Raw genomic sequence first — 25,181 nt, forward strand, 5'->3', positions numbered from 1 at the left:
CTTAGTCATCTTATCTTATAACAATCAAAGGAAGTATTGCAGTTACTTAATTTCATAATCATTCAAGCATTCATTGTTCCTTAAACCTACATTTGTAAAATGACTTTGGGTGTTGGAAAGGCAATAGGCAAGGCAAGGCAATTTTATTTGTATAGCACATTTCATACACAACACAATTTTTACAAACAAGTTTTTTTGTTGTTGTTGTTGTTGTTCGTCAGAGTGGATCTAAACGGATCTAAATGGATATTCCTCACACGACAGGAACGCTGTCTATCTACCTGTTAAGGCACTTCAAACTGATAAACAAAGTTTCAATCTCCCCTTTTGCCAAGACACCTTAAACTGCGCCACACAGCCCTAATCCCCCTTCCGGAGATATCTTATCTATGCTACGCAGTTCAAATTTCCCCTTTGGAAAATGTCCTGACTGTAATCCAGAGATATCTTAACCATGCACCACAGCTCAAATTTCCCCATGGTTTGTCCCGTTATCCAAATTTACCAAATTTTAACCTAATCACAAATGCTTTCTTCCTAATTCTCCCAGCTCTTTCAACCAGACAGCAATATTTAAAATGCATTAAAAGTCAGAAATAACAAGATGACACATAAAAGATATAAAATACATTTAAAAATGAAATAAAAACAGGAAAAGGAATTAAAAGAATAAAACGAAAATACGTATAAATAAAATGCAAACAGTTCGGACATAGCACAGTGCTCAATCAGCAAATGCATAGATAAAAAGATGTGTTTTGAGTCTGGATTTGAATGTGGCTACTGTTGGAGCACACCTGATCTCTTCTGGAAGCTGGTTCCAGCTGCGGCTGGCGTAACAGCGAGGTATTCAGATGCATGCTATATCATTAATATAGTTCTATTAATGTCTCTTAATCTCTTAATTTGTTATATAGTTACAGTTGTGTGTGTATGTGTGTGTGTGTGTATATATATATATATATATATATATATATATATATATATATATATATATATATATATATATATATATATATATATATATGTGGCGATGTGCTTTAAAGTCATTTATGTAAATCGGCATTAAACAAAGAGTAGAAGGAAGTAGAATGGCATGCTTTTTCTTGGCGTCTGTTTCCATGGTGAATCATCGATTTGTCGCTCTGTTGAGAATGTCTTGTGTGTTAACCGGGAACATACTCTGGGTTGGCTGAACGCGTTTTTGGAACCAGCTTACCTCAAGTAAGCAAGGTTTGGGTTAGTTAACTGAGAGTTCAGGGTATATGTGACGGTAAGTTAACTTTGCTTTCTGGAATACCCCCAGTTCTTTATTTACATTTGCTTTGCAAACAAGCAGAGATCTCAAAACCGCGTGCGTCATTTCATTCACGATAGAGATGGGCAAAGTTATGAGGTTTGATTGACAGTTTGAGGATCTAATGGAGTTACGAGGTTTAGTCACAAGCTCTTTTAAATCCTTTTCATTGGTTAAATATTTGTGTAAAAAAACAAACAAACAAAAAAAAAAAAAACATACAGGTGTAACTGATGGTCAGTAGCATTGATTTTTAAAAATAAAACAAAACAAAAATGACTAAATATAGATGTGGCGAGGGGGGGCGTGGTTCAGCGAGGTCTGCAACTGGAGAGAGTGTCGGGAGACACGTGGTAAGCGAGTGGGTTAAATGGTTGGCGCGGAGAGAGGGGAGAAGCAGGAGTGGGGTCCAGCCCGGCAGCAGGAGGGCCGGGCGGACGAGACCTGGGGAGAGGGACAGGCTTAGAGAGAGAGGAGGATGAGGGAAGAGAAGGAGAGAGAGAGGCAGATGGAAGGGGTTCGCCGACCCTGGGCACGCCACCATGTGGTCCTCCGCGAGGTGGATGGCCGAGTCTAGCGACGTGGGCCGGTGGCACTGGACCCACTCGGCTGTTCTTCGGGGCAGCCGAGTTATGAACTGCTCCAGCACCACCAGATCGATGACTTGCTCCACGTCGCCTCCCTCGGCCAGGAGCCATTTGCGGCAGGAGTCCCGGAGCTGTTGGGCCATCACGAAGGGCTGGCCGGACTCGCTGAACTCCAGTGAGCGGAACCGTTGGCGATGCTGTTCTGGGGTCCGGCCGACCCGCTGAAGTATGGCCCTCTTCAGGTAGTCGAAGACCAAGAGGTTCTGTACAGGCAGCTGCTGCGCTGCCACCTGCGACTCACCCGAGAGTAGTGGGATGAGTCGCATGGGCCACTGATCCCGGGGCCAACCTGAAACCTCCGCGGACTTCTCGAAAAGGTCCAGGAAGGCCTCCGGGTCATCCAGCGGGCCCATCTTGTTGAGGGGGAGATGGGTGGGCGCAGCCAGCTGTCCGGTGGTCTCCGTACGAACCTCCCGGTCGATCCAGCTCTGGAACCTCTCGCGGTCTTCCTGCTGGACCTGAAGGATGGCCTGGAAACGCCGCTCCTGATCCGAACGGAGGTCCAGCAGGGCTTGATGTTGGTCTTGGTGTAAGACCGCGAGGGATGATATAATGTCTGCAAACGGCACGGCGGAGGGCGTTTGCATGGCGGCGGCCTCCTTCTTTCTTCCCGGGTTTCGGCACCAGTGTAGTAATGTTCAAAGTTCGTGGGGAAGGAAGAGGACAAGGGTCGGCTTTTGACTGCTGACTGAGCTTTATTTAGTGTATATGAAAAATGTCCAACAAAAGTCTGTGCACCGCCCAACAACGAAAATAAACAATCCACAATAGGGCTTCTCTCCAGTGCTGTTGTCGTGCTCAGCGTCTCAGTCAGCAGTCCCTCTCTCTCTCGCACACTCCTGCTTCTCCTGACGGTTTATCCTGTCTCCGCGCCAATTACTGGAATGAGAAACAGGTGTTCGTAATTTACATTTAACCCACTCGCTTACCACGCGTCTCCCGACACTCTCTCCAGTTGCAGACCTCGCTGAACCACGCCCCCCTCGCCACAATAGATATATGAGGATTCCTCCTGACAGCGACGATATTAATTGATATCTTAATTGTGTGCCATGAGCGACAGCAGTTTCTGACTCGAAGTCATGGCAGATCTGACCATCACCTTTATAATTACCTAAGCCTGACTTCACTGGAGCTATAATCTATATATAATCTCTGAATCTATGCAGCTGTATACTATTGGGGCTCTGGCCAGATTTGTCATGTCTGTGCAACAAAAGTAACCCAATAGCCTGTAAAAAGTAGCCTAAAAATAGCCCAATGCAATATTCTCCACTAAATTTGTACGTCTGGGGGATGGTTTGGGGATGTTGGAGTGCCGATATCGTACATATGTAGCTAGAAATCAACCCGCAGCAACAACTTAAAAGTATCTAAATTCCATGTGAAAACCGCAGACTTGGCAACACTGGCTCTGGCAGCTAGTAGTGATGTGACGTGCCACGCCGAGGCTTCGAAGCTTGTATCAAAAAACTGAAACATCTCACAGTGAAGCATTGTACTGGAGCTGGATTCATTTTGACATAACCATGTAGACTTTGACATCCGAAGCTTCGTTTTCGCACGCAACCATGTGACTGCTTCGTATTCTGATTCAAAATATGTCATATTGGATGCAAAGGCAGCTTTTCCACTTTTTGACCAAAAGATGTCATTATTGTGTTGAAAAGCTTTGAGTAAAAGCCAAAAAGTTTTCACCAAACAATAAAGTGATTGAGTCTCTTCAGAAAATTTGGACTAAACCGCTAGGTTCACATGGATTAGTTTTAAGATCTCTTAATGAATTTTTTGATCTGTCAAAGTGGTAGTTGTGTAGCCATTAATGGAGGGACAGAAAGCTCTCAGAATTCATCAAAAAGATCTTCATTTGTGTTCATAAGATGAATGAAAGTCTCACAGGTTTGGAACAACATGAGGGTGAGTAAATAATGACAGAATTTTTAATTTTGGGATTAACTAACCCTTTAAGGACCTATCAGCCTGTGCCATCTAGAGTTTCATAACAAAACTTTGTATTTGTCTCATCAGAAAAAAAGACTTAAAACAGGGAACTCTTTTGTAATAGGTTCATTTAATCAGATAACAGATCAGACTCATTTGGTTGGGAGGATCTGAATTCAACAATAAATAGAGCATCATTTCTGAGCTCAATATTATTCGACTAGACCTTCTTCACAGACTGCTGGTGTGTATTTATATTCATATCTAAGCTTGGTTTGAAATGTTTTGACAGCATAATATTCCTCATATAAATAATATATTGGATAAATAATAAATATAGCAATTGTCTATAAACAAATATTATTAATTCCATTTATTTATTATATAAAAATGTATTATTTTGATTAAAAGCAGATAACTGCTGTATTGTGAAGGTCTTCTGTGAGGTTGATACATTGATGAATTCCAGGTGAGTTGAATGTTTATGCACTCTCTACACCAGGATAATGTTATAATTGGAATTGAAAATAAAAATGCAATTTACTGAATACAGATTTAAAATAAATTTGATATCACTTTCACTAGTGATTAATTTGCAAAACTCTTTTTGCACAAAACTCTAAACCAATCACACTAGTAAAACAGCTCTTTGTTAAAAAGACAACAGTAGCTGTGCTACTTATGTTTCCTTTCACAAAACCATCATATCAGAGTAAATGTCACAATCATACTTCGCAAAAACACAAAATAATAAACCAAGTGAGTTTGTTGATAATTAAGAGCATCTAAAACATTACATTTAATTATTGTACACTGATTTTCATTAGGTGGCATTGGCATTGTATTGACACTTTGTCTCTAATAATTAAGATTCATCCGATCCAAAATCCTTGGATTCGGCATGACACAAAAGTTGAAACCTTTAGAAAATTGAGTTTTTGAACTGGTGGTGGTGCTATAGAGTTGGTCCTAGAGACTCTCACTATTCATGACCATCTCTACAACTGTGCCAAATTTCATCGTGTTCTCATGTTCTGTTGATAGGTCTGCCATAGACTCGCTTTTGGGAAAAATAATAAGATAACTAACAATTACAGTAGTGGCTACAGCCCCTTCGGGCGTGGCCCCTAATTCCAAAAGAAAGAAACATACAGTCATCAATGTACAGCAAACAGACATTGATACATTTGTTTAGGGTTTGTGAATGTAAAACAAAGCAAAACAGCAAAAGGATAATTATATATGATGTCCACATGAGCTACATCTACTTGCTCAAATTTTGATCATATTTTGAATTAGGAAACCAACATGCTGTCACTCCCAGCTCATGTTACATATTGATGCTTGGTCAGGACTCCTTGGTGTCGCGTTAATGAGTGTTAACTGGTGTTAATACGTTAATTAAGAGAGGAACAACAAGAACAGAAAAAAGTGAAGCAATAACTACAACTGACTTCCAGCCACAGCCAAGATAAAAGAAGACATTAAATCTCTCAAGATCTCAGCAAGATCTCCACTCCACAAACAGCATTACTTCACTTATTGCTAACCAGATTGACTTCAATTCTGTCATAAGTCTACAGAAGGTCTTATTGAGAATTAACAGAGGTTTAGATGTTGACGTTTTATTGAAAATAATAGTTTGGTGTGATTTATGGTATCACCATTATGTAGATCAGTGTTTGCTTTAGTTTGATGTGCAAAACTTTTTTTTTAATCCTTCAGTTTATCTGATTAAATCACTGCTGGATCTCATGCTGTAGAGTCACAGAGTAAATTATTAAATCTGTATCATCAAAAAGTAGCCAACATTATCTGTTAATGTTTTCTCTTGCTGTTCTTCTATACTATTTTTATCATTATAATAGCAATATATGTGTTTATTTGTTTAAATGAGGATGAGAAATTGAAAATTATTCCTTCATATGTTGAGGTGAGGTGATGTGTTGTTGTGTCTTATATCAGGATGGCCATCCGTGTGATTGTGTTTCTAACACTTTTTACTGGGTTGTGCTTCGCTGATTCCAAAGGTACGTTTAGAATAATACAAGTAAAAATACCTGGATTTAAAGGATTAGTTCACTTCTGAATTAAAATTTCCTGATAATTTACTCACCCCCATGTCATCCAAGATGTTCATGTCTTTCTTTCTTCAGTCGAAAAGAAATGAAGGAAAACATTCCAGGGTTTTTCTCCATATAGTGGACTTCACTGGGGTTCAACGGGTTGAAGGTCCAAATGTCAGTTTCAGTGCAGCTTCAAAGAGCTCTACATGATCCCAGACGAGGAATAAGAGTCTGATATAGCGAAATGATTGGTCATTTTACACACATATAATATATATATATATATATATATATATATATATAATGTTTTATCCACAAATGCTGGTCTTGCACTAGCTCTCTTCTTCTTGTAGAATTCCGTCAGTGTAGATGCTGCTAAGTGTATTACTGCCCTCCACAGGTCAAAGTTTGAACTAATTCTTACATACTTGCACTAGCATATTGTATATGAAAATTTAGTTTAAAAGAGCTAGTGCAAGACAGTTGTTTGTGGTTAAAAGACATGAATATCTGGGATGACATGAGGGTGAGTAAATTATCATGAAATTTGAATTCAGAAGTGAACTAATCCTTTAAAAATATGGAACCATTGTGGATCATTACATATCAATTAGATTAATTTATTAAATTTATAGACTGAAATAAGTTTATTTATTTATTTGTATTGCTTTGAACCTGTCTTATTCTTTTATTATCGATTTCATATCATATTGAACAGGGAATCTTGCTCTTCATGCCGAGGTTGTGCAGTCCTCCACATACCCAGAGGGAGGAGATGCTAAACGTGCAGTAGATGGAAACAGAGACTCAGATTCCAGGAGGGGCTCATGCACTCACACTAAATCTGAGTTTAATCCATGGTGGAGAGTTGACCTTGGAAATGTCTACAGTATAAACAAAGTTACCATCACTAATCGTCAAGACTGTTGCAAAGAGCGGCTTAAAGGAGCTCAGATTCGTATTGGTAACAGTCTGGACAACAACGGAAACAACAATGCGCTGTAAGAAATGTTTCAGTTGTTCTGTCATCTTCCCATGATTATGATGTTCAATCTGGTTTAATAAAACAGGAGGCAAAATTGAACCTCCTCCACAAACCAACCACTCAGAGAGCCACAGCCATGGAGATGAACTTTACTTGAACATATTTAATCCAGACTGTGATTAGACATTTGTAAGATTAGACCATTGTTTCTTGTAGCAATGCAATATAAAACATAAACAATAATTTGTATTGTGAAGAGTGCTGTACAAAACCATTTGATTTCAATAGAGTTGATTTGAATTTGTTAGACGCGTGCCTCTGGTTTTCATTTTAACACTGTTCTTTATGTATTTGCAGGGCTACAACTATTCTCACTGCTCCTGATGGCACAGAAACATTTTTATTTGAGCCTGTTATTGGCCGATATGTCAATATTTTTTTACCTGGGAATGATGAAATCCTTTCTCTGTGTGAAGTCGAGGTGTTTACAGGTGAGTGACAGAGAGAGAAGAAACTCTGTGATAGAATTTGCTTATATACTGTATTTATTAATGCGTGTTATTATTTTATTAACAGATAACTACACACCGCCGTACATTTGTGTTCCAAGTGAGTGTTCTTCATTACTTTGAATGTTGTCAGTAACACACAAACACACACATACTGTATATATAATATTCTTACTACTACGAAATATTGATTTGAGGTGAAATATTTTATTAGCTCACTTGTAATAAAAGCAAAGCTTCTGTGAAGAAAAAATATTCTTAGCAAGACAAACGAACAAGTTCATACTAGAAAATCTGGAAATATCAGACCTCAGAATGTCACGACTGACCAATTAGAATGAACTATTCCAGTGAGCCGTGTAATAATCATTTGGATTACATATTTTAGCATTATTTTGCCCATTATATTGGGATTATACTTTAGCACATTAAAGTTAAAAAATATATATTGTTTATTATTTTATGTTAAACAGAGGAATCTTGCTCTTGGAGGAACAGCTGTCCAGTCTTCCACATACGATCAAATTAGCAGCTGCTCAAAATGCTGTCGATGGCAACAGGAATTCAATTTACACTAGTGGGTCATGCAGTCATACTAATGCGGACAAGGACCCCTGGTGGAGAGTTGACTTATTGGGAGTCTACAAGATAACCAGGGTTAGCATCACTAATCGTGGAGATGGTAGCGCAGAGATAGAATAAATGGTACTCAGATCCGTATCGGCAACAGCCTGGAAAATAATGGCAACAATAATCAGCTGTAAGTATTGTCTCTCTCTTGAATACTTACACAAATGGTTAGAAAATGAGTAAATAAGATAAAATCAGATATAATATTTAAAAATCATTCTTCTTTCTGTATAAATATAAATAAATCCTTTTAATACACACTTGTCTTTGACAGTAGTATATTTAATATGATTTCTCTGTTACTGTGTTTCTTCACAGGGCTGCGACTGTTGTGTCCATTCCACTTGGAGAGACACAAACGTTTAAGTTTAAGCCTATTAATGGGGCGATATGTCAACGTTTTTATACCTGGGCGCAATGAATATCTCACACTGTGTGAGGTTGAGGTGTTTGCAGGTGAGTGATAAAAGAAGAGAGACATGGTGTGTAGACATTTGTACTATATGTACTATTTATACTATGTGTACGTTCCCTTAATGATTGTTTTGTTCTGTTTTCATTGCCAGATTAAGTGGAATGAGATGATGTTACACCACAGTCCACTGATCCTATAAGCAAAATACCAAACTACTGTTTTCTGAGCAATACTAATATTGCACTTTTTTCATTGTTTTCATTTTACCTGTGCACCTTTTTATTCTTAAGATAAAAGATAAGTTTCAGTGCACATTCAGTAAAGGGATGAAATGGGATCTTAGATCTTAAAATGCACCTACCTTTACCCATCCTTTGTTTATCTTTGCTTTCTTCATGAATAAATTACTTCAGCATTGCATGTTGTATTTCATGTTTCTGGATCAAAAAGGCTCATTTAGATATTCACAATGAGGAGGAGGTGTAGTGTTACATAGCTACCCATCTAGAGTTGAGGAGCTGGTAACAAAGTTAAGAAGAATTACATTTTTCATAAAGAGAAAGGGAAAAAAGAAACATGGATAGAACAAGGATGTCAAACCTTCTTTCCCAGAATCAACAACACAACCACCAATTCAACCAATATTAACTTTTAATTTTCTATTATAAAGAGTAAAAAATAAACCTGCACTAAAAGTAACAATAACCATAACAGAAATATCAAAAAGAATAGTAATGAAAATAGGAGCAATAGCTTCAGAGGAGATCCAGGCCAAAATAACTCAGAAATCTCTCTAAATTACCTGGAGAAAGATAATCCAGAAAAAATAATTTACATAACTCTTCCCTCTCTCCCTGTTTAACCATAAATAGGAGAAAAGCAGGATTACAAACAAAAATTGCAAAATTTCCCAACAAGAAAGAAATAAAGATACAGAAGAAACAAGCTTTAAATAAATAAATAAATCAAAGAGAGTGAAACATGTTAAACACATTCAAGTCTCTTTCTATTACGAAACAAAATCCTGAGCTCACTTACTCAAACAACTCAATATAAATCAACTCATGATTCTGGGAAGGAAGCAGCAGGAAGTAATCATCTTCATGAAAGGAAGACTCTCTCTCTTTCTCTCTCTCTCTCTCTCTCTCTTTCTCTCTCTGTCAGCTCAGCCGTGACGTTGATGTAAGCTTCTGCGCACTTCACACACACACACACACACACACACACACACACACACACACACACACACACACACACACACACACACACACAAAAATCAGCATACAAAAATGACACATATTAAAACAATAAGTGTAATACAGCTTTAAATTGTTGTTGTTTTTCAATGCATCAGAATTGGTCCCGTTTATTTATTTATTTATTTTTTCTGAGCAAAAATTAAATATACATTTTCACCATGATTTACAGAAGATGCCCACTGAAATATCATTCAATGTAACAATCTTGTCAGGGAAATTTACAACAAAAATCGTTGTTGGGTCATATTAAAGACTAATTACTTTTACCCCAAATGCTAAAAAAAAACTTTCCAAGGTTTTGTCCATTCATCAGCAAGAATTTTTCACGCATTTAAAATGCAATAAAATTTGTATGCTCACTTATTCCTTTATATATTTTAACATGTACAGGTCAGAATAAATATAAGTGTTACACTGAATGACAATGGAACATTATTTCACCCACATTTTGACATTTTATTCTTCCAAAACTTATTTGAAACCTTAAAAGTTGACATTTTACTTGCATTTAATGTGTTTTCTATGTATATAAAATCACTTCTGTAAAATTCTATTGATGCTGACATCTAGATGTCTTTGACCCATATATATATATATGTATATATATATATATGTTTTTATTATAGTTTTCTATTTGAATATATTTCACAAAGTAATTTATTCCTGTGATGCAAAGCTGAATTTTCAGCATCATTACTCCAGTCTTCAGTGTCACATGATCCTTGTGTCTGCTTCCCGAGAAATCATTCTAATATGCTGATCTGCTGCTCAAGAAACATTTAATGTGTACAATTGTACAAAATATTGTGTACAATATTTTTTTTCAGGATTATTTGATGAATAGAAAGTTCAAAAGAACAGTGTTTATCTGAAATCTAATCTTTTGTAACATTATAAATGTCTTTATTGTCTTTTGATTGATTTAATGCATCCTTGCTGAATAAAAGTATTCATTTCTTTAATTTCTTTTCAAAAAAATAAAAATAAAAATTCTTACTGACCCCAAACTTTTGAACGGTAGTGTATAATGCTACAGAAGCTTTGTATTTCAGATAAATGCTGTTCTTTTGAACTTTCTATTCATCAAGGAATAAGAGGTTTAATAATAGCCTGAAAAAAAAAAAGTACACACCTCTGGAACTGTTTTCAACATTGAAAATAATCATAAATGTTTATTGAGCAGCAAGCGATTATCATATTAATATTATCAATCTTGAATGATTTCTGAAGGATCATGTGACAGGATTATGTTTGTTTTCTGAAGAAAAATAAGTAGATCTGGAGAAAGGCGAAAAACTAACTACGATGCTGAGAATTCATCATACAGCTTTGCATCACAGGAATAAATTACTTTGTCAAATATATTCTAAATAAACTGCTCGGGGAGAAAACAGTTATTTTAAATTGTGGGTGGTGGTTTTGTAATAATATTTCACAATATTACTGTTTTTTACTGTATTTTTAATTAAATAAATGTAGCCTTTATTATTATCTACATGGTATTAAAATCACCAACAACAAGAGCAGACGAAACTTCTTTTAAAAACATTAAAAATCCTAGTGCACCATCACTTCAAAGTTCCAAACTTTTGGACTGTACTGTATATATATATATATATATATATATATATATATATATATATTGTGTAATTATATTTTGTAAAATATTGTGTATATACAATATATTGTGTGTGTGTTAGTTTGTCTGCGTCCTGATTGGGCCCTGGTTTGTCATGCAGGTTTCTTTCTGTTATTTATATATATATATATATATGATTTGAATATATTTCAGAAATGAGCAATTAACACCCAAAACTGCAGTTAAATTGTTGCTGTACTGGATTATTTGATGAAGAGTTCAAGAGTAGTTCTGCGGACATGTTTTTTTTTGTTTGTTTTTTTACTTTAAAATATGACCATATAGATGCTGAAGTGACTCAAACAGCATCTGGGAAAAAGATACCTGTTAGATCATAAATCACTTTCAGATTATTAATAAATATGATTTTCATTGAGCACATGCATTTGTGCTGCTGCAATAAATATAAATAAATGATTCAAACAGCAAAATCTAGAACATTAAGAATGACGTATTGCAGTTTTATCAGAAGTAAAGTTTCTAAAGGTTTCCGTCAGACGCTTCATATATAGAACCTTTCAGTGGTTCCATCATGGGATCATTTAATGGATTTAGTTTTAATGAATTTTGTTTTAATTCACTTTAAATTTTAATGAAATTTTATGAAATTCACAGCTTGTAGACGTACTTGTTCAAATGAAAAGCAGATGAAACATTATTCAGTCATTAATTCTCCTTATTTAGAACCTTTTTGTCTTAAAATTGAGTCAAGAACCCCCAAGTTCTAGAACCACACTGAAAGTTTTAGGATTAAGAAGCAAATAAACTGCAAACGTTTGACTCTAATTTCAAAGCAAATGAGTAAATGCACTGAGAGATAATCAGACCCATTATCTGAAGCGAAGCGAAGTGAACGGCGACTCTGATCCGATCGATTCTGACGGCCTCATGACATCATTGAGGTTATTTCCTCATTGTGTGGTTTAGAGGGCTGATGTCACGACTTGTGTATGTCAGATCTAATCGCTCCTATTGGCTCGATTTTTCCGTTCAGTCGCTGTGGGTTTTTCTCTTTGTGCATATCTTTTTATCTGATATGATTTTGTCAGGATCAAAAATATCATGTTTCCAGACGTATAGTTGCCTGGAAACATGATATTTTTGATCCTGACAAAATCATATCAGATAAAAAGATATGCACAAATCTCATGTTTATGTATAAAGAAGGAAGTGTGCAGCATTGGACTTGGATCAAGATTCGTGTGTGTGTGTGTGTGTGTGTGTGTGTGTGTGTGTGTGTGCTGCATTGGCCGGCGTCGTGTGAGAGCATGTGTCGCTTATAAACAGTCGAGGCACCAATAAAATCAACCAGCTAGAACAGTGAAGGATTATTAAAACTCCTGCTAACTGTGAGTGTGTGGAGTCAGAAAAATATTGTTTTCCCTTTGAATGAAGTTTATTTTTCTGACTCCACTGACAGAGATTTGCTCTTGTTTTAAGCACAAACTCACTTCATTTTAATAATTAAAGGGTTAGTTCACCCAAAAATGAAAATAACGTCATTTATTCCTCACCCTCATGCTGTTCCACACCCATAAGACCTTCGTTCATCTTCAGAACACAAATTAAGATATTTTTGATGAAATCCGATGGCTCAGTGAGGCCTGAGCAATGACATTTCCTCTCTCAAGATCCATTAATGTACTAAAAACATATTTAAATCAGTTCATGTGAGTACAGTGGTTCGAATATTAATATTATAAAGCGATGAGAATATTTTTGGTGTGCCAAAAAAACAAAATAACGACTTATTTAGTGATGGCCGATTTCAAAACACTGCTTCAGGAAGCTTCAGAGCGTTATGAATCAGCGTGTCGAATCGGCGGTTCGGAGCGCCAAAGTCACGTGATTTCAGCAGTTTGACACGCGATCCGAATCATGATTCGACACAAAAGATTCGTAAAGCTTCCTGAAGCAGTGTTTTGAAATCAGCCATCACTAAATAAGTCGTTATTTCGTTTTTTTGGCGCACCAAAAATATTCTCGTGGCTTTATAATATTAATATTGAACCACTGTACTCACATGAACTGATTTAAATATGTTTTTAGTACATTAATGGATCTTGAAAGAGGAAATGTCATTGCTCAGGCCTCACTGAGCCATCGGATTTCATCAAAAATATCTTAATTTGTGTTCTGAAGATGAATAAAGGTCTTACGGGTGTGGAACGGCATGAGGGTGAGGAATAAATTACGTTATTTTCATTTTTGGGTGAACTAACCCTTTAAGTCTTAATATCTTCAGTCATTTTGCTTCTCCAGTAAATGCATCTTGATTTAGGAATGTTTATATCTTTCTAACGAAAGCAAGACAAAAGGCGCTTTTTGCAGTGTGAAGTTCACATTCAGAACAATCCAGTGCACTTCTTCAGAAGAGTATCTGAATCATAGAATGTGCCACATTTGTCTGTGTGTGTTGCAGCTGTGTGAGATTTACATGTGTTAATTGTGATTTATGTAGTGTGTGCACGTGTGTGTCATTTACTGCAGTGAATCGGTGCGTGGAGTGTGTATGGATCGGTTCATATGCATGTGTTGCACATGAAAATCGCATGTGTGTGGTGTTTACAGCTGAAGGAGACGTGACCCACTATAACAGTGTGAAAGACCTGCTGTGTGTGTGTGTGTGTGTGTGTGTGTGTGTGTGTGGAGCACTAATGTCTGTTAACGACTGCTTCCTCACGCTCTTCCTCTTCAATTACAGCAGTTTAAGACAGAAGCCGTTCAGACGGACACTAAATATCTCCACATGTGGAAACACTGCTCACTTCATTGTGTCTGTGCTTTCCTGCCAACCTTCAGTAATTAACACGTCATATTGAAGTATATAAACCCAAATGACTGCATTTTGTTTTTGTGAGATACCTGAGAGCTGAATGGCCATCAGCAGTGTAATCAGCGCCACAATTAACAACCGCAAACGAGCGCTAATTCTGCTATTAAACCCAGGAGGAATCTAATCGTGTGTGGGAAAACATGTTAATGGAAGCTCATGGAAAATAATAGATGTCTCCGTGATCTCACGTCTGAGCGTTTGAGATCTTTCCTTTCTGATTTCCAAGCATAGATTGTCTTCTTTCTCCGAGTTGAAGAAAAAGCTGATCTTTTAACCTATTTTATTTACAGAAACTAGGAGTGGCAGTATAATTAAATATTTATATACATATTCTAAATTATATTTTTATAATACAATATTTGCTTAATAATTAAATAAAATATTATATATAATTTTAAAATAACAAAATTCCAAAATTACAGAAGCAGTTTCAATAATTGAATGTTTTTCAGGGTTTACATTTAATTAAAAATAAATTTACATTGTCCTTTGTGATTATTTTGTGCAATTTCTCAGCAATTTCTACCTGAAAATATTTTAAAGCTTGATGATAATTAAAAAAATGTTTATTTGTTAAAGAAATATCCACGACTTTTAAAGATTTTACTAATTTCCGTGCCTTTTCCAGCTCTAGAAATCACACTTTTAAAATATATCCAGGTTTTCCAACGCTGTGTTAATCCCGGTTCTTTAGGTGCTGAGGGAATTAAATTAACACAGTTATTGAACTGAACTGAATTAATCTGAAAAATTACTCTTCTCATAGTTAAAGGATTAGTGTGACCTTTCCAACATGATTATGTCATGCGTGGAGCATCGCAGAGCAGTGCAAGATGAGCATTTGTGGTTAAAAAGTATATAATTTTAATTTTTTTAGAAAATGAGCGATGGTTTCTCTAGATAAGACTCTTATTCCTCGTCTGGGATCATGTAGAGCTCTTTGAAGCTGCACTGAAACTGACATTTGGACCTTCAACCTTTTGGTCCCCATTGAAGTCCACTATATGGAGAAAACCTTCATTTCTTCTGTCGAAAAGAAATTAACATCTTGGATGACATGGAGGTGAGTAAATTCTCATGAAATTTGTATTCTGGCTTTTAAGTTATTTTGAAGCTGCTTTGAAACGATCTGTTTTGTATAAAGCGCAATAGAAATAAAGCTGACTCGACTTGGGTCAAAAATGGATCATGGGTGTCATCCTTGCTGAAAAACATCCAGGCTGGTTTATGGAAGAGCAGTTCCTTCCGATGAAGTCTGTTGACCAGCACAAACCAGAACCAGCGGTCAGCGATGGCTTTTCACTTAGAGAAGCGCCGTTATGTCCGTGCTGTGTAGGGAAAGCCATCCCGAGCTGCCAAATGTTACGCTCTCGTCCGTGGATGGACTGCAGAACACATTACGGCTCAGGATCTGGCCTGATCCACCAGCAGCAGTTTTCACTCAAACCTTGATCTTTGCCGCACTGAGTGCATGGAAAACTGATCTGAGATCTGTCTCGCTGCGCAGATGAAAACAGGAGCTGAGTGTTTGGGCCAGATCGCGTTTCTCTGACGTCTACGGTCAGCTTTAATGTGTCCATAACTCTGTGTCCCGGAAGGAGAATTGATGGTTCCTCTGACCTCAGGTCAGTTATTGGAGCAGCGCTGCTGCCACACATTAACCACGGCTCCAGGTCTCACCCCTCGAGCGCTCGGCCTGTTCAACACCTGTAAAACAACACGGGCCAGTCCAGCTGAGAAACTTCCCAATACGACCGGCATAAACAAGTACTGGTGTGACCAACTAGCAGTGAGTCAAAGGCCAATCAGACTTACTTTTTTATCAAATTAGACCAATCTATGTTTATATGCAACTTGAAGAAGAAAAAAATGTGATAACTAACTTGTAGTCTTAGTAGTTTATGCAACCATGTTAAACTTGTAATCATTTATGCAAGCCGACTCTCTGGCTGAATCATTAGATACGGCCTTGTGTGAAGTGCATACAAACCAATCAGTAGAAACTGGCTTTCATATGGCCATTGCATTACTACAAGTAGTCAAGGTCAAAGGTCAGCTGGTAATAGAGGTCAAATGACCCTCTAAAGAATTCTAGTTTTTAAATGCAAATAGAGACATTTCCTAACATGCATACGGATATATATCTATATAGCGTTATATAGTGAGCGACGTGTATGTGTGTAACTTATGGATATATGTATAGCGAGTGATACAGTTGAGCTCAAAAGTTTTGCATACCCCTTGCAGAATCTGCAAAAATATTAATCATTTTAACAAAATAAGGATCATGAAAATTGCATGTTATTTTTTTTATTTAGTACTGTCCTGAATAAAGTATTTCACAAAACAGATGTTTACATAAAGTCCACAAGAGAAAAAATAGCACAATATATAAAAATGATCCCCATATCCATCTTCTGCATATTTGAACCCTTTCCAGCAGTGACTGAATGATTTTGAGATCCGACTTTTCACACTGAGGACAACTGAGGGACTCAAACTCAACTATTAAAAAAGGTTCAAACATTCACTGATGCTCCAGAAGGAAACACGATGCATTAAGAGCGGGGGGTGAATACTTTTGAACAACAAGATGATGTGCAAGTGTTTTTTATTTTGTTTAAAGAACATCATTTTTCATTTAGTACTGCCCTTTGGAAGCTACAAAAGATACTTGCATGTTTCCCAGAAGACAAAAAAAGTACAATTTATTCTGTTCATCCAATTCAAAAAGTTTACACCCCTGGCTCTTAATGCATCGTGTTTCCTTCTGGAGCATCAGTGAATGTTTGAACCTTTTTTAATAGTTGAGTTTGAGTCCCTCAGTTGTCCTCAGTGTGAAAAGATGGATCTCAAAATCATTCAGTCACTGCTGGAAAGGGTTCAAATATGCAGAAGATGCTGGAAAATCAAAGATTATGCGGGACCTGAAGGATTTTTCTGAAGAACGGAGCATTAAAATTGATTAACAATTTTCTAGAATCTGCAAGGGGTATGTAAACTATGGCCTTCATATGGCCATTGCATTTACTATAAGTAGAGATGTCAAGGTCAAAGGGCAGCCGGTAAAAGAGGTCAAATGACCCTCTGAAGAATTCTAGTTTATAAATGCAGATAGATAAATTTCCCAGCCTCCCCTCTGAATAGATGAATAAATGCATTGTGCGAGAGAAGATTATGCAGATGAAGATTATGATTATCAAGTTAATCTAGTGACTGTTACTGAAATGAAGGGTCGGCAACTTTAAGACCCTACTTGTATTCCGGCTCTAAAGTGTGTTTAGGTCTGAATAATCAAAGCTACTTCTACTCTGGCCTCAGATTTTGGAGATCAGGGGTTGTAAAAAAGTCTGTATGTTAATGAATTAAGATATTGGAAATCATTTACCTTTGTACTTTTGTTGTGCAGCAGAGCTCAGGTGAAAGTTGATGTTAAATGTGTGAATCAGAAGCTGAAACACACTCACCTGGAAGGGATTGTGCTGCCAGCTGTGTTTGAGGCTCCGTCTGCACTCATGTGTCCCCTATAAAGGGCTTCCCTTCAGGGCCAGATGTTCTGCACTCATGGATTTTACAGCTGCTGCGAAATATGCATCGCTAATCTAACACAGGCAGACACCCGGGGTTACACACACAACACAACACTGTCTGAAAGGATCCGAGAGAAGCGCTCTCAATCCAGCGCAGGAACCGTTCCAAGCTTTTCAGAAATCATTTTTGATCAATGTATGACATGCTCCCTGTCTTTCTATTGAATAATGGCTGTTTTTGAGGACTGTGCTTGACATGATATATACTGATAATATTTTGATACATTTTCTGGATGACATTTTGAACACGAAAAAAATCAAATTGGTTCTAACATTTTCCACTTATGATCTAGACCACATAATAAATTAAGTATATGATTTTTTTTTTTCTACTGCGAATTTAGTGGGTCATCTATTATGAGTTTCATTATATAAAATTACATAGAAAAATAACATACAGTATTTCATTCTCAAATGTTGTGACACTTCATTTTTAATGTTCGACAGAAGAAAAACATTCTACTTTTGGAACAATGTGAGGGTGAGTAAATCATTTTTCTGTAAACTATCCATTTAAGACAGAAAGTTCAGCTACTTTCATATAATAAAAATGATATATTAAAAAATGCAAAGTAAAAGTGTAATTTTGTGGCAGTTTACTTGGAATGATTGGACATTTTCTTTAAATGTTGAGTTTTCCTTAATTTACGTTTAACTAATTTATGTCCTCTTTAGTGCCTTATATAAATCAGATTGTTTCAAAGCAGCTTCACAATAACAGAAAACTGCATCAAATATGATACAAATTCAAATTCTGCTCTAAAAAGACAATAGAGTCATTGAGATTAATGTTGATTCAGTTCAGTTCAATAAAAGTTAATCAATTATGAAACGAGTTCAGTTTGGCTATAAGCAACTCCTATAGAAGACAATTTTTGATTGTACTAAATTTAGGTACATTAAATTTTAATACGCTTTGAACAATTTTAACTGCACACAAAATATTGGTTGAAGTTATGAACTTAAAATTAATCTGAGACATAATGCCTATTGCCTATTTACAATCCTTTCAGTATATCCAGCCTAAATTTCAATAGAAAGTGTGCCAACATACTGTATATATGTACACACACACACACACACACACATATATATATATATATATATATATATATATATATATATATATATATGTATGTGTATATGTGTGATATATGGATATTTAGCAATATATAGTGTGTGATATATGGATATTTAGCTATATATAGTCAATGATATAGTGTGTGATATATAGTGTGTGATATATGGTTATTTAGCAATATATAGTGTGTGATATATGGTTATTTAGCAATATATAGTGTGTGATATATGGATATTTAGCAATATATAGTATGTGATATATAGTGTGTGATATATGGATATTTAGCAATATATAGTGTGTGATATATGGATCTATAGTGATATATAATGTGTGAAATATGGATATTTAACAATATATAGTGTGTGACATGGATATATAGTGATATATGAATATTTAGCAATATATAGTGTGTGATATATGGATATTTAGCTATATATAGTCAATGATATATGGATATAGTGTGTGATTATATAATGTGATATGGTTATTTAGCAATATATAGTGTGTGATATATAGTGTGTGATATATGGATATTTAGCAATATATATTGTGTGATATATGGATCTATAGTGATATATAATGTGTGAAATATGGATATTTAACAATATATAGTGTGTGATATAGTGTGTGATATATGGATATTTAGCTATATATAGTCAATGATATATGGATATAGTGTGTGATTATGTAATGTGATATGGTTATTTAGCAATATATAGTGTGTGATATATGGATATATAGTGTGTGAGATAGAGTTTAGGGTTAGGGTTAGAGGTTAGGGTTAGGGTTATATATATACGTGTGTGTGTGTGTGTGTGTGTGTGTGTGTGTGTGTGTGTGAGATATGGATATATAGTGATATATATAATGTGCGATATGGATATTTAGCAATATATATAGTGTGTGATATATGGATATTGATATATATAGTAGGGGTGTGACGAGACAGGTAGCTCACAAGAACGAGATGAGATTTTTACACACTATTTTTAAGAAATCCTCAAAGATGAAATGCATGATTAGAAAAATAATCTGCAGATGTATTTGAAATGTTTTAACTAATCATCTTTTAATTAATGTCATTTCAGTTCTACTTTCTGAGTGTGAATTATCTTATGCAGTAAAAGACAACAATATTCAAGCACTATAAAACGTTTTGCCGCAAACTGGATTCTCTCCTGTATGATTTCATACGAGTCTCTTCAGACCTTACTGTACATGATTTATGAGCTTCTACAACTTTTGACCTCCTAACTGAACTCCTTTCCACAAACTGATCATAGAAATAAAGAGTATAAATAAAAATGGTAAAATTTTACAATAAGGTCTCATTTATTAACATTAATGTATTAACAAATATCAACAATGAGCAATATATGTGCTACAGTATTTATTAATCTTTGCTAATGTTAGTTAAACATAAAAATAGTCATTCATGGTTAGTTCATGATAGTGCATTAAGTAATGTTAACAAATACAACTTTTGATTTTAACAATGTATTAGTAAATGTTGAAATTAACATGAACTAAAATGGTGTAGAAGTGTTGTTCTTCCTTAGTTCATGTAAAGTTAACTAACGTTAACTAATGAAACCTTATTGTAAAGTGTTACCATAAAAATAAATAAGTTTTCTTTTAGTCTTAAGTGTAAGCGAGATCTCATCACACCCCTAATATATAATGTGTGATATATGGATATTGGTATATAGTGTGTGATATATGGATATTGATATATATAGTGTGTGACATATGGATATTGATATATAGTGAGTGATATATGGATATTGATATATAGTGAGTGTGATATATGGATATTGATATATATTGTGTGTGATATATGGATATTGATATATAGTGAGTGATATATGGATATTGATATATAGTGAGTGATATATGGATATTGATATATAGTGAGTGATATATGGATATTGATATATATTGTGTGTGATATATGGATATTGATATATAGTGAGTGATATATGGATATTGATATATATTGTGTGTGATATATGGATATTGATATATAGTGAGTGATATATGGATATTGATATATAGTGTGTGATATATGGATATTGATATATATTGTGTGTGATATATAGATATTGATATATAGTGAGTGATATATGGATATTGATATATTGTGTGTGATATATGGATATTGATATATATTGTGTGTGATATATGGATATTGATATATAGTGAGTGATATATGGATATTGATATATAGTGAGTGTGATATATGGATATTGATATATAGTGTGTGATATATGGATATTGATATATATTGTGTGTGATATATGGATATTGATATATAGTGAGTGATATATGGATATTGATATATAGTGAGTGATATATGGATATTGATATATATTGTGTGTGATATATGGATATTGATATATAGTGAGTGTGATATATGGATATTGATATATATTGTGTGTGATATATGGATATTGATATATAGTGAGTGATATATGGATATTGATATATAGTGAGTGTGATATATGGATATTGATATATAGTGAGTGTGATATATGGATATTGATATATATTGTGTGTGATATATGTATATTGATATTTAGTGTGTGATATATGGATATGATATATAGTGTGTTTGATATATGGATATTGATATATAGTGTGTGTGATATATGGATATTGATATATAGTGAGTGATATATGGATATTGATATATAGTGTGTGTGATATATGGATATTGATATATAGTGTGTGATATATGGATATTGATATATAGTGAGTGATATATGGATATTGATATATAGTGAGTGTGATATATGGATATTGATATATAGTGTGTGATATATGGATATTGATATATAGTGTGTGATATATGGATATTGATATATAGTGAGTGATATATGGATATTGATATATAGTGAGTGTGATATATGGATATTGATATATAGTGTGTGATATATGGATATTTATATATATTATGTGTGATATATGGATATTGATATATAGTGTGTGATATATGGATATTGATATATAGTGAGTGTGATATATGGATATTTATATATATATTATGTGTGATATATGGATATTGATATATAGTGTGTGATATATGGATATTGATATATAGTGTGTGATATATGGATATTTATATATATTATGTGTGATATATGGATATTGATATATAGTGAGTGATATATGGATATTGATATATAGTGAGTGTGATATATGGATATTGATATATAGTGTGTGATATATGGATATTGATATATATTGTGTGTGATATATAGATATTGATATATAGTGAGTGATATATGGATATTGATATATTGTGTGTGATATATGGATATTGATATATATTGTGTGTGATATATGGATATTGATATATAGTGAGTGATATATGGATATTGATATATAGTGAGTGTGATATATGGATATTGATATATAGTGTGTGATATATGGATATTGATATATATTGTGTGTGATATATGGATATTGATATATAGTGAGTGATATATGGATATTGATATATAGTGAGTGATATATGGATATTGATATATATTGTGTGTGATATATGGATATTGATATATAGTGAGTGTGATATATGGATATTGATATATATTGTGTGTGATATATGGATATTGATATATAGTGAGTGATATATGGATATTGATATATAGTGAGTGTGATATATGGATATTGATATATAGTGAGTGTGATATATGTATATTGATATTTAGTGTGTGATATATGGATATGATATATAGTGTGTTTGATATATGGATATTGATATATAGTGAGTTTGATATATGGATATTGATATATAGTGTGTGTGATATATGGATATTGATATATAGTGAGTGATATATGGATATTGATATATAGTGTGTGTGATATATGGATATTGATATATAGTGAGTGTGATATATGGATATTGATATATAGTGTGTGATATATGGATATTGATATATAGTGTGTGATATATGGATATTGATATATAGTGAGTGATATATGGATATTGATATATAGTGAGTGTGATATATGGATATTGATATATAGTGTGTGATATATGGATATTTATATATATTATGTGTGATATATGGATATTGATATATAGTGTGTGATATATGGATATTGATATATAGTGAGTGTGATATATGGATATTTATATATATTATGTGTGATATATGGATATTGATATATAGTGTGTGATATATGGATATTGATATATAGTGTGTGATATATGGATATTTATATATATTATGTGTGATATATGGATATTGATATATAGTGAGTGATATATGGATATTGATATATAGTGAGTGTGATATATGGATATTTATATATATTATGTGTGATATATGGATATTGATATATAGTGTGTGATATATGGATATTGATATATAGTGTGTGATATATGGATATTTATATATATTATGTGTGATATATGGATATTGATATATAGTGAGTGTGATATATGGATATTGATATATATTGTGTGTGATATATGGATATTGATATATAGTGTGTGATATATGGATATTGATATATAGTGAGTGATATATGGATATTGATATATAGTGAGTGTGATATATGGATATTGATATATAGTGAGTGTGATATATGGATATTGATATATATTGTGTGTGATATATGGATATTGATATATAGTGAGTGATATATGGATATTGATATATATTGTGTGTGATATATGGATATTGATATATAGTGTGTGATATATGGATATTGATATATAGTGAGTGTGATATATGGATATTGATATATATTGTGTATGATATATGGATATTGATATATATTGTGTGTAATATATGGATATTGATATATAGTGTGTGATATATGGATATTGATATATAGTGAGTGATATATGGATATTGATATATAGTGAGTGTGATATATGGATATTGATATATATTGTGTGTGATATATGGATATTGATATATATTGTGTGTGATATATGGATATTGATATATAGTGAGTGATATATGGATATTGATATATATTGTGTGTGATATATGGATATTGATATATAGTGTGTGATATATGGATATTGATATATAGTGAGTGTGATATATGGATATTGATATATAGTGAGTGTGATATATGGATATTGATATATATTGTGTGTGATATATGGATATTGATATATATTGTGTGTGATATATGGATATTGATATATAGTGAGTGATATATGGATATTGATATATATTGTGTGTGATATATGGATATTGATATATAGTGAGTGTGATATATGGATATTGATATATAGTGAGTGTGATATATGGATATTGATATATATTGTGTGTGATATATGGATATTGATATATATTGTGTGTGATATATGGATATTGATATATAGTGAGTGATATATGGATATTGATATATAGTGTGTGTGATATATGGATATTGATATATAGTGAGTGTGATATATGGATATTGATTTATAGTGTGTGTGATATATGGATATTGATATATAGTGTGTGATATATGGATATATATTGATATATAGTGTGTGTGATATATGGATATTGATATATAGTGTGTGTGTGATATATGGATATTGATATATAGTGTGTGTGATATATGGATATTGATATATAGTGTGTGATAAATGGATATATAGTGATATATAGTGTGTGATATATGGATATTGATATATAGTGAGTGATATAGTGATATATAGTGTGTGATATATGGGCTGCATTTAGAAAGTCACATGAACTGCCTCATTAAACAACACTGAACTGGCCGGATTGACTGGTGATGTGAATGCGACCTCTGACATACTCTGTTCTGTCAGAAAAAGGTCAGTTCTCTCTCAGAATGAATGGCTGTGGGTGAGAAACACCCTTGAACACCCATGAGGGCTTTGGGTGACTTTATTACAGCGAAAGGAAGAATCAAGCTTTAATAAACACTCACTATTTGACTCTGACTCTCACGGGTTCATGTACACTAGTTCCCATGGGAACCATGATCATTTCTGCAGTCAACACATTGTGCTTAGCTTTAATAATTTCATGATTTATAATATTTGTTACATTGTTCTCTTGAATAATTAGTTCTGATTGGTCAGTGGCAACATTCAATGATAGTCTATTGTTTTTTGTTTTATTTTGTTTTGTTTTTTTAAATATAATGATGCTAAAGTGTGTTTGTCGTCCCTGCCAAATGATTTCCTTCATAGTTGTGCTCGTTTCATGTCTCGTCTCACCATCGTAAAATCATCACACTCAAAACACTGCTGTCCATGTGTTTAGTAGTTGGTCATGTTTTAAACTTGATGACGTATACAGTC

The 25,181-nt window shown here is 34.1% G+C and overlaps 1 protein-coding gene across 1 annotated transcript in view; it reads left to right on the plus strand.

Moving 5' to 3' along the window:
* Positions 1 to 4,115: 4,115 nt before the first annotated feature.
* The window catches only part of LOC125274679 (fucolectin-5-like), an 82,681-nt gene continuing 61,615 nt past the window's right edge, over positions 4,116 to 25,181 (plus strand). The window contains exons 1-6 of the mRNA XM_048201081.1: positions 4,116 to 4,129; positions 4,300 to 4,354; positions 5,851 to 5,915; positions 6,670 to 6,952; positions 7,294 to 7,427; positions 7,513 to 7,545. Coding sequence (XP_048057038.1) covers positions 4,344 to 4,354; positions 5,851 to 5,915; positions 6,670 to 6,952; positions 7,294 to 7,427; positions 7,513 to 7,545 — 526 coding nt within the window. The 5' untranslated portion in view covers positions 4,116 to 4,129; positions 4,300 to 4,343. The remainder of the gene's footprint in view (positions 4,130 to 4,299; positions 4,355 to 5,850; positions 5,916 to 6,669; positions 6,953 to 7,293; positions 7,428 to 7,512; positions 7,546 to 25,181) is intronic.

The sequence above is a fragment of the Megalobrama amblycephala genome, linkage group LG9 (genome assembly GCF_018812025.1).
Source record: "Megalobrama amblycephala isolate DHTTF-2021 linkage group LG9, ASM1881202v1, whole genome shotgun sequence".
Classification (NCBI taxonomy): domain Eukaryota; kingdom Metazoa; phylum Chordata; class Actinopteri; order Cypriniformes; family Xenocyprididae; genus Megalobrama; species Megalobrama amblycephala.